Source organism: Cricetulus griseus (assembly GCF_003668045.3).
Source record: "Cricetulus griseus strain 17A/GY chromosome 1 unlocalized genomic scaffold, alternate assembly CriGri-PICRH-1.0 chr1_1, whole genome shotgun sequence".
Classification (NCBI taxonomy): Eukaryota; Metazoa; Chordata; class Mammalia; order Rodentia; family Cricetidae; genus Cricetulus; species Cricetulus griseus.
In genome coordinates, this window is record NW_023276807.1 from 98,936,495 (window position 1) to 98,947,784 (window position 11,290).

Consider the following 11,290-nt stretch of genomic DNA (forward strand, 5'->3'; position numbering starts at 1 on the left):
ATGGGGACTCCACACGCCACAGGTGCTCCCAGCCCACCAGGGCAGGAGATCTATTCCGCTGCTACCCCTGGAAAATGGGGAGAGGCCCCTGCAAGCCGAGCAGTCAGTGGGACAGCCCCGGGGCTCTCAGCCTGGGGCAGGGGGCTGGGAGGAGGAAGAGAATCAGAGGCACCAAAGCCTCTCCTGTCAGAATCAACTACAGAGAAAGGCGTTGCACACTCAGGACTTGCATTTTCACACTTGTTGCCTCTCACAGCTGTGGTCCTGGCCTCCCAAGGGAGTGCTGGACCTTGTGAAGGTCCGGCTTCCCTGGGAACACACTCTGCATCGAGCGATAGCTCCAGCAGCTTGGCCAAACCAGACCCGGCCTCCCAGGAGAGCAAGGGCTGCTGGTCACCCAAACCTGGCTGTTTTCTTGCCTGTGACAGAAGAGGATGGGGAGCTATAGGAAACTGACTGTCCAGCTGCATGGAGAGGACTTTCCAGGCCACCGACACCCCAAAGAGACAGTTTCCTTCATATACCTCTACCCCTGAATGACTTATGGTCCTGGGATGAACCCTCCCAGGAGACGCCACAGAATAGCACCCCGGAGTTCCTTCCCTAAAGGAACCAGAAAGGGGAGGCCTCACTTGCACTATCAGGAGCTCCCCCTCCTTCAAGCAGGATGGCATCTTCAATTCTCACATCCCTGACCCAGGAGGAAAAAGCAAGCCACCGTCAGTATCCCTCCAAGAGACCACCCAGGCCCCTCTCTCCCTCATCCTCCCAAATACCATGCCGCCCTCTCTACACCAACCTGGGACTGTGAGGGAGTTTTTAATTAAATATTTTAAAATACTTAAACATAGCCTATCCATTGTTCTTTGACTGTTGTTCGTAAGGACTGTTGTAATAACATACAAAGAAACATCACTGGTGTACATAGGTACTCCCTCAACTTGGTTGTGTCTCAGAATTTGCTGTGCGCTCCAGACACTGCCCAGGGGAGTGTGAGAGGTAAGCTGTGGGAATGGGGTGGCATGGGGACACTCCAGGCACTGAATATCCCTGTGCTGGGCCCAGGCCCCGGGTTGCCCCTGCCCCTGCAGGAATGCCAGGCCTAACGATGCTCTGGTTCAGCTATGGGTTGGTCTCAGCAGCACTTTGTCTCCTCAGAACCATGGAGGAAGCAACAGTGAGTAAGGGCCAGGGTTATGTGATGTCACACAATTTCTAAGGTCTCCCCAGAGGAGAACTCTCATAGGTGAAATCACAAAGGGCCTACTGCCTTTTCTGTGCAGCATAAACATACCTGCAGGTAAACACAGACATGTGTGATGTTAATGCACATTTATTTCTCAATGGAACTACCCAGTAGGTCAAAAGCAACTGTTCTGCTTCATTCAGAAAAAAAAAAAAAAAAAAAAAAAAATTGGTGATTTGGGGGAAAGTCACACCTTGAAATCTTATCATTTTCCAGTAACTTTCATATAGAATTGCTTTGGATCATCTTCACTGTCTTGAACAGACACCAGCACTTGCTTATGTCCATATTTGAACAGACTTTTAATATAGATCTTTATCTTCTTTTTTGTCTTCTTTCATTTCTCTGGAAATCTGAAATCTGGAATCTGAGGCATTGCACCTGTTAGTATTCTGGCATCTGTACTGGCCTGTTCTTGGGGTTCTGACAGGATACACTCACAGCTACAGCCACTGTGCATATTCACTATGTTCCCTTTTTAAAGGACCCTGCCCATCTCCCATTCTCCTCTCTTTCTCTCCCTCTCTCTGTAGGGGAAGCTGTAGCCAGCCCCTAACTAGGCGTGGCTACAGGGCTGGCTACAGCTTCCCCTACATCTGTCTGTCTGCCTGTCTGTCTGCTTCTTTCTCTCTCTCTCTCTCTCTCTCTCTCTCTCTCTCTCTCTCTCTCTCTCTCTCCACTTTCCTCTCTCTTGCTGCTCCTGTCCCTTTGAGGCTGGTCTCCCCCCCACCTTCCCTTTCCCCTTTCTATGATCTCTTTACCTAATAAGGAACCCTCTGCCTGAAGCCTGTCTCATGGCATCTTTCTCTTGAGTGATGCTTTTCTTAAATTACAACAGTACTGATGTTTTTTTTTTTTAGTCTCTCTTTACACATCTAATTTGAATGAATGAACTTCATTTTTGGATAGTAAGGGGTGTATTATAAAATACTTACACAGAAGGAGGCCTTGGAGCCACGTGTACCGGTATAGGCTTGGAATCCAGGCTATCCCTGGCCACATAGCTAATTCTATCCGCAAACTGAAGGAGGGTGGGTGGGACTCAGGCCCTAACAGGGGGTACCCACATTCTCGCAATCCTCCCAATGTGAGGATGAACATTGAACCCAGCCAGAGGGCTACTCATACCATGCCCAAGCTTGCCCAGCTTCTCTGACTCCTCTGCCACACTAGGGTCCTCAAGAAGTTGATAGTGTTACTGCTTGGAACAGGAGCCCCTTTGTCCAAAATTCAGAACCACTAAATGAGCCACTTTCACGGGAACCCTGGGGAGGCACTATGCTCCAAAACTTTCCCGGAAAAACAGCCTCACACAGGCCTGCTCTGTGCCTGGTCCCCTGGATCCCAGTTGCTGACCAGATGTTGACCAGGCTGTGTGTTCAGGAGTAGACTCCAGCTCTCAGTTGGGACTGTCAGAGAGAGTTTTCTGAGGTAGGGAGAGGATGGACTTGAGATAGAGTTCAACAAATAGCAAGACTCAAATAGGGTGCAAAAATAGCAGAGCAGGTGCAAAAACAGCACAGTCTGAACGTGAGGAGAGCAGCTGTGCATCTGTCACCTCACAGCTCACAGCCTGCTCCAAACTGCTCTGTCTGTTGTCAGCCGGGCAGCAGGCCAGAGCTCAGGGCTTTCACCCGGATTCAGGATTCATCCAGGATTCAAGACGTACATCATCCTTGGAAATAGGCACTGCTTCCTAAATCCACAGAGTAAGGACGGCATAGCCAAAGTCCAGCCTGGACTTGCAGGAGGGATGGTAGATGACGGGTCACAGGAAATCTTCAACACCACCAGGGACGCTAAAAGCTTGGAGCCTCTCTGCCCAAGGAAGACATGGAACCTGGTCACAAGAGCTGATGGATCCCAGGATGTCACACTTGGGCACTTGAAGGTCACCAGGAGTGTGAATGGAACCTGCTTAAGGCCCTTGTCTTCCTCTACAAGTGGGGGCTTCCAAGTTTAGCCCCGTCATCCATTCCTCTCCTTATTTGGGCCTCTGGTTGATAAGGCTGAGACATAAAGAGCCTGGTGACAATATCACACAGGCAGACCACTGCAAACCATGGTGAGTGTTGGGTGGGGCACAGGAGGCAGTCTCGGCTCTGCAGAAGGGCAGAGCCTGTGCAGGGATAAGGGAAATGATCTCTAGGGGTGGAGAAAGGTCCCTCGGCCTGGCACTTCTGGTTGTGCCCTGAGGCTACAAGTGATAGGGAGAGGGGCACTTTGGAAATCAGGAGATGGGCCCCTCTTACCATCAGTATTACAGGCCAGCAGAAAGGCTGGGACCCGAGGCAAGGCTGCAGCCACCAAGCAGGCCCAACGTGGCTCTTCCAATGTCTTCTCAATGTTCGAACAAGCCCAGATCCAGGAATTCAAGGAAGTGAGTACTGTATCTTCAACAGCCTCTCACCCACCAGGGGAGCCCACTCCATACCCCTTCCACACTTCTCTTCCCTGAGGGGGGGTCCTCCCTCCAACCTTGCTCCTCACACCACCCAAGACTCTTCCCTCATCTCCTGCCTCCCCTGGAAGAGAGGGGGTAGCTCCCACCTGAAGGCTCTCCTCACAGGCCTTCAGCTGCATTGACCAGAATCGAGATGGTATCATCTGCAAGTCAGACTTGAAGGAGACCTATTCCCAGCTTGGTGAGTAGATACAGGGGCCCACCTCCCAGTGACCCATCCCAATCTCCTCAGGGGCCTTCTCAGAGACGGGACAGTGCCCTGCCCACATACATAGCCTCCTTAAACGTCCCTCAGTCCAGTCACACATCCCCATCCCCCACCAGCTCCACAGCCAGAGCTGCCCCCTGAATCTCTCCTCACTGCCTGGGAAGCCTGGGAGGACAGCCTGGGTCCTTTCCTCATGTCCTTCCCTCATAGGGAGGGTAAGTGTCCCAGAGGAGGAGCTGGATGCCATGCTGCAGGAAGGAAAGGGCCCCATCAACTTCACTGTCTTCCTCACACTCTTTGGGGAGAAACTCAATGGTGAGTCTGCCTCATGACGGTTTCCTTAGCCATTAAGCAGACCTGACCTCACCTGACCTCTGAGCCCCATGTAAGGCTCACCTGAAACTTGTGGGCCTGCCTGACCATGGTCAACCCATTGGATGGGGAACACCCGGACTGACTTGGACTCAGAAAATGTCCACCCCCAAATCCCAATTCTGATTTCCCAACCAGGCCTGCCAACCCTTTTGATTCCTCAAGAAATACTCTGTGGGGTAACCCCCCCCAACACACACACCTCTCCTGCACCCTCTCATCTACCCTGCCTGACCTTTACTCATCTGATACAGCTATAGCCCTTCAGGCCCCGCCACCTCACTGTCCCCTCCAACAACGACCTCCAGGAAAGATCCTAGCTCCCTTGTATTATGATGAGTTCTTCCTGGACCCAGAGGTGGGGGATGTGACAGGTCACCTGGCTGCCTCCACCCCTAGGGACCGACCCTGAGGAAGCCATCCTGAGTGCTTTCCGAATGTTTGACCCCAGCGGCCAGGGGGTGGTGAACAAGGATGAGTAAGTGAGGTCCTCCATCCCCTGGGGTGGGCACCACAGGGAAACAAGAGGGTGGTGAGGTAAGGTCCTCTGTGTCTCGGGTCATAACCATATTCTGGCAGGTGACTAGTCCTTCCCTGTGCCCTTGCCACTCTCCCTCCCAGCTCAAGCCTTCTCAATCCTCAGGTTCAAGCAGCTTCTCCTGACCCAGGCAGACAAGTTCTCTCCTGCTGAGGTGAGACATTCTGGCCCCATCAACACCTGTTCCTGGCATTGCCATTCTAGTACTAGGAAGCCTCATGACCCACTGCCCAGGGGGCTCAGAACCCAGATCCTATGTGGTACAAGCTAAAAGGGTAACAGGGTCTTCCCAGAAGAGACCCAGAGGGGAGAACCAGACTCAGAAGAGGGTGGGCTTGTCTTTGTGGTCAGGTGAGCCTTTGACCCTCGCATTTGGGCCCACTTCCTAATCTGCCCACCAACAGCTCAAACATCTGACTGCAGTTGGGGTTGAAAAGGCTCAGTCCCAAAGCACAGCTCTTGGGACAGGGCATCATTAGGCCATGTCTCCTGCAGGTAGAACAGCTGTTTGCCCTGACACCTATGGACCTGGCAGGCAACATCGACTACAAGTCCCTCTGCTATATCATCACCCATGGGGATGAGAAAGAGGAGTAAAGGCAGGCTGGGGTCACCTCAATAAACTCTGTGCTGAACTAGAACTGAGGTGTTGACTTGACTGTTACATGCAAGATGGGACTGGAGCAGGCAGGGGACATAGGACCACCCCCCATGAAGTCCCACCTTGGTTCACTCTACACTACCAACTAAAATATGAACCATTATTTTGTCCACTGCTGAACTCAAAGAGGAGATGGGATATATACAACCTCCACGAGGCCCAGGAATGAGTCACAGGTGGGCAGCCCAGCTCTTGAGGTCTGGGGCAAGAAGAAACCTCTTGTTGACACCCAGAAGACTTTCTGCCCAGCAGTTCATCTAGTAGATGCAGCCCCAAGGGCCTTCACCCACTTAGCCTCCCCCTCTATACACAGGCCCACTGCCCAGTCTACTCTTGATATGCGGGCCCTGTGGGAAAAGCACAGAGGAGGCTGTTTACAAACACAGCCAGAAGTAGAGGGATGGCTCAGTGGTGGGTGCCTTGCCTAGCATGTTACATGTCCTGTATTCCATTCCCAATAAGTACCCCTCCCCTAGGAAAGAGAGAGAGGGAAGAGGAGAGGAGAAAAGAGAAGAAGGGTATCACAGTCCTATTGGAAGTACAGGAAGACTAGGACGTGGACACTGGAGGGGGAGGGTGGATGGCAATCATATTGGAAGAATAGAAAGACTATAACATGGTGGGACATGGACACCGGAGACAGAGCCAGATCACACGCAGGTGCTAGAAACTGGTCTCCTGCCTCACGGGGCCCTCATATTGGGGGTTCTGTCCCTGGGTCATACAACTGGACAGCAGGGAGAGGACTGTGCCTGCAGAACTGTTAGTGACCCCCCCCCCCGCCATCCACCCTGCGCACTCTCCCATCCCTGCTAGAATCACGGTTGTAGAAGCAGGTGATGAAAGACCCCCAGTCCCCTAAGGGCCTCAAGATCCCGAGGAGCCCCCAAGACTCAGAAACCAGACCAAGAGCTACAAAAGCAAGAGGGTTTATTGAACGAATGCGCATTCGGGTGTCAGCAATATCGGGGAAGCTGCACACCCAGCAAGGGTTACAGGCTCTTTTTATAGGAAAAAAACGCAGATCAGCATACAGGCAAGGGGCACAAAATGGTTGATTACAAAGTATGACCTCATGTTAGAGTGGTCACCCAGGTGTGACCTGCTTTTCTACAAAGGAAAACCACAGAACGTACCCTGGAAAGTCCTTGATGGTCTGCTGGCCAGCCAGGTGTGACCCAAAGAGGGTTGTCTTGGCGATTGCCCCCGTCTAAACCATAGGATGTGCCCGGGGTTGGGGCCAACTGCCTTGTAATGGGCCAAGGCCTGTGGGAAACTTTTTCTCTCTGTGAACTAAAATCTTTTAAAGCTTTTTCTCTCAGCAAACTAAAATCTTTCAGTGATTCCCAAGAAAGTACTTAGGGAGAAAGAAAACTAGTGACTAATCAGACCAGAGCTGAGCAGCAGCTCTGTGCCTCCTTCCATGCCTGCTGCAATGTCTCTCAGCTTGGAGCTGGGAGAGGTGAGAAAGAACAGGAGAGAGAGAAAGAGAAAGAGGAGAGGGGAAGGCAGACAGGGAAATGGGGAGAGGTTATGGGGAACTAGCAGCCAGACCGTGGCTTTCATCTGTGGATATGAAAGCAAAGGCAGCAGAAGTGCAGATGATTTCCCTTCCGTTCTGTGAGAGAAGCCAGCCTTTCATCTGTTGAGCAGATTCATCTCAGCTTTCCTGATTGTCCACACATGGGGTGCCTCTTGCATTTGTTGTAGCGTCTCCTTGACTCCCTCACGAATGAGCAAATAAGGCTTTGCCGGTGTTCATTTTGTTTTGCATTTGAGTCAAGGTCCTGTTTGCACCTGGCTGGCAGGGGGTCGGGGTGTCTTTTAATGGCTAGAGAGCTCAGTTTCTATGTGAGCATGAGGACCTTAGAGTCCCCAGAACCTATGTGAAAAAGCTGAATGTGGCGGTGAATGCTTGTACCCCAGGACTGCAGATTCAGAGACAGGTGGATTCCCGAAGCTCACTGGCCAGCCAAGCTAGGCTAGTCGGTAAGTAACAGGCCAAGTGAAAGATTGTCTCAAAGAACAAAAACAGGTTGGACGTGGTGGCACATGACTTTAATCCCAGCAGTCGGGAGGCAGAAGCAGTGGGATCTCTGTGAGTTTGAGGCCAGCTTAGTCTGCAGAGTGACTTCCAGGTCAGCTAGAGCTACACAGTGAATCCCTGTCTTGGACACACACACACACACACACACACACACACACACACACACACACACACACACACACACACACACCCCTGGGTCCCACCTGCTACCTGGGTTCTGTGTGGCTTGAGAATAGGCCTCTGTATACTCGCACCACTTACCACCCTGCACCCCAGTTTTTCCTGAGGCTCCCTTGGGGGATCTTATCAGAAGGCTACAAATCCTCCTCTTCTGATCCTGCTGCCTTCTAGAAGCCCTGGAAGCCTCCTTGCTCTGAAGACCCTATATTCTAACCCAAGGAGAACATTTCAGAGGCCCCAGAGCTCTCGGTCCTCCGGAACCTCCCAACCCATCTTACCCCAGAGCCCCACATAGGGATACACCAAGCTTCTTGCCCTTATTGCAACAACAGCATCAGTTTCCTCATCTCCTTAGAGGGACTCCAGTCACCCTCTAATACCCTTTTAGAGTACCCCACCATCCCTTCCCTACCCACACCTGACATCTCAGCAGATGCTGGATGCAAAGGCCTGTGGGAGCCTCTTTGCCCTACAATGTGATTTCCTAACGGCAGGTGTTGGTCTCATGCGGGCCCTCAGGGCAGGGCCCAGCTGTATATCCTTTTGAGGGATAGACGCAGAAACATTTAGAAGATGATTCTTATTGATCTCATAGAAGTTGAATATGAAACTGTAGTGGGGAGAGGATAGAAGGAAGAATGGCTGTTACGTTCACTTACCAGGAGGAATAGCTCAGATGTGCCATGGCCCAGGAAAGTGGCTACAGATAATGATAATGGACCCTCTGGAAGGGTGGACATTGGATGCCTATACAAAAGAAAAGAGATGGATGTTTGAGGAGACAGATGTATTTACTCAGTTTTAGTTACATATATGTGGCTAGAAAGAAACATGACAAGGATTCTAAACATGTAAACAACTATTGTGTATCAGCTAAAAATAAACAAGCAGGCTGGGCTTGGTGGTGCACGCCTTTAATCCCAGCACTGGGAGGCAGAGGTAGGTGATCTCTGAGTTTGAGGTCAGCCTAGTTTATAGAGTGAGAGAAAATGATAGCAAAACAAAACAAATAAACAGCCAGGTGTTGTGGTACATGCCTTTAATCATAGCACTCAAGAGGCAGGTCTAGTCTACATAGCAAGTTACAGGCCAGCTCGTGCTAGCTACATGGTGAGACCCTGTCTCAAGGAAAAGAAAAAGAAAAACAAACATACAAAACCTCACCAAAAACTAAATAGACACATAAGGGCTTCAGAGATGGCACAATGGTAAAGAGCACTGGCTGCTCTTGTAGAGGACCCTGGTTTGTTCCCCAGCACCCACAGCATGGTGACTCACTCCTGCCTATACTTCTGTTTCTGGACATTTGACACCCTCTTCTGGCCTCTGCAGGCACAAAACATACATGAGGTACACAGACATACATCCAAGTAATACAGAACACACATACACAGACACACACACACAGACACACACGCACACAAATAAATAAATAAATAAATAAATAAATCATACTAAAGTGTTTAAAATAAACAAAATAAGAACATGTTAATCCCCCAGGGCATAAAGAAAGGGTAGGCATTCCCTCTGTCTTCTACTGGAGCATTTGTTTAGAAGTCTTGTAAACTCTTGGGTCTTTCTTGGCCTCTAGTTATATAAATCTGTCTGAAAGTTAAATAAGCCTCTTTCCCAAGTTACAGCCCAGGACTGTTTCCTAATGACCTGGGAGCTCCACTTGGCATGTCATCACCATGGGAGACAGTGCCCTTATCTCCCTGCTTCCCCAGAGAAGGCAGAGGCTTGACTTCAGCAGGCGCCTGGCTGTGCTTGCACTACCAGTCTTAAAGATAGGAGTTTATTTTTTTTTTCCTTTGAATAAAGGCAATTAGCAAACCCAGATGGCCCCATCCTGTGCATGACATATGGTTCCCATATCACTCCATAAAGTGGATGGAGTAGGCTATCCCTGGCTGCATACAGTGGGGGAGATGTCTTCTTTGATCTCCTTGTGCTCTCAGAGTGTACTATAGAGTGTGGAAAGGTTTTCTGGATTGACAGGAGACTTTGTTTTGCAATATCTTATCAACATGGCCAGTGATCCACCCTTCCAGGGCCTTCACAAGCCAAGGGAGAGCATGGTGGCAACGGGACTCTCTGGGGACAGTGCTGACCAGGCTGACTGGGTGCACAACACAAACTTCTCCCTAAAAGTCCAGTCAGTGGAGGCTGGGGCCCTGATGTTTTTGTGTCCTTTGATCTTATGCTGAGACCCCTTGTGCAGGGCCCTGGACCTCAGCTCCTGCCTTGCTCCCACCCAGTCTCAGTCCACACATTCTTTCTTTAACTGAATTAACCCTGCTGATTGAGTGAGAGCCAGACTCTTAGATTGCTGCCCTAGTATGAGAAATATGTGACCCCACAGGCTTCTCCAGCAGGCGTGGGCCACTCAAAGCCTCACGATATCAAGGCCTGATGGATGCCTGCTGTCCTACAGGCTATGCCTGTGTTCTGTAATCCGGATCAACCTCCACAGGCTGGGACCCCACCTGGCACTAACTCATAGTGCTCTGATTTCACTGCACAGGAGATCAGAGGGCCCAGGGAGGCTATGAGGACAGAAGTAGCCTCACATGTGCAGTAAAACTTCTGGAATCTTCTAGACTGATAGCTGCAGGTTTGGCAATATGGAGGGAGTCGTAGCCAGGGTGAAGAGGCAGGCATATCTTCCTTGCACTGCATCTGATCTTACCCTCTCTGAGGTTTTGTTTCCTCATCTGTCAAGGAGGCTGGACCACACTTTAAAGGCACTCAATGTCTGGCTACGCTGCTCTCTTCTCTGTGGATTCTGTATAGTGCCCACACACACACTGTTACCCTCTCTTCCTCCACCATACCTAAGCCAGGCTGGACTTCTGGCTCCACAAGAAAGACTCCACTTTCAGCAATTTTGCCCACAGATACAACCAGGGAGTAGTTTCCCACCTAACAGACAGACCTAGGAATCTCGTTCCTTTCACCTCAGATATCTGACGACTTTCTTAGCCTTTAGTTGGTGGAAGCTAGCGTCCTGTTAACACATTCCAAAAATGATTGACCTAAATAGTCACAAGGATGTCGGGTCACACACAGAGATGAACAGCCAATGGCTATCAAGTGGCTAAAGATAACTTGAGATAATTTGCCTCCAGCTCTCCACAATCACAGTTCAAATCAGTCCATCGGATTGTAGGCTCTTTAACTGGGGGGGGGGGGATGTCAGTTCACGCTTCATTGATATTTGTGCAGAGGGATCCCAGACCAAAGCAGAGAGAGGCCAGGTCTGGAGCTGCATCTCTGAAGAGCAAACCAGCAGAACAGAACCCATGGTAAAGCCACTCCCTGTACTTGGAAATTTCTGTGACTCTCACATACCCAGAGGCTACAAATGAAGACATTGGAATTTCACAGCCTCTCCTGATAGCACCCATCCAACCTCAGAAGCCTCCTCTGCTGTGGTCTGTCTGGAGTAATTTAGTTCTGGTTTAGAACTTCTGGGCACATCCTGTAAAGATTTTGTTTTAAAGGTGAAGTTGGTGCCTTTTCATGGTCCCTGCTAAATTAAACCACTAAGTGAACATGCTACATGCAATAGAGT

At 50.4% G+C, this 11,290-nt stretch overlaps 1 protein-coding gene across 1 annotated transcript; it reads left to right on the forward strand.

Moving 5' to 3' along the window:
- Myl7 (myosin light chain 7) lies at positions 1–5,425 on the forward strand. The gene is made up of 7 exons (XM_035453025.1): positions 1–106; positions 3,505–3,626; positions 3,816–3,891; positions 4,129–4,233; positions 4,690–4,768; positions 4,934–4,982; positions 5,324–5,425. Exons 1-7 carry the CDS (start codon positions 1–3, stop codon positions 5,423–5,425), a joined length of 639 nt encoding a protein of 212 aa, XP_035308916.1.
- The last annotated feature ends 5,865 nt before the right edge of the window (positions 5,426–11,290 follow it).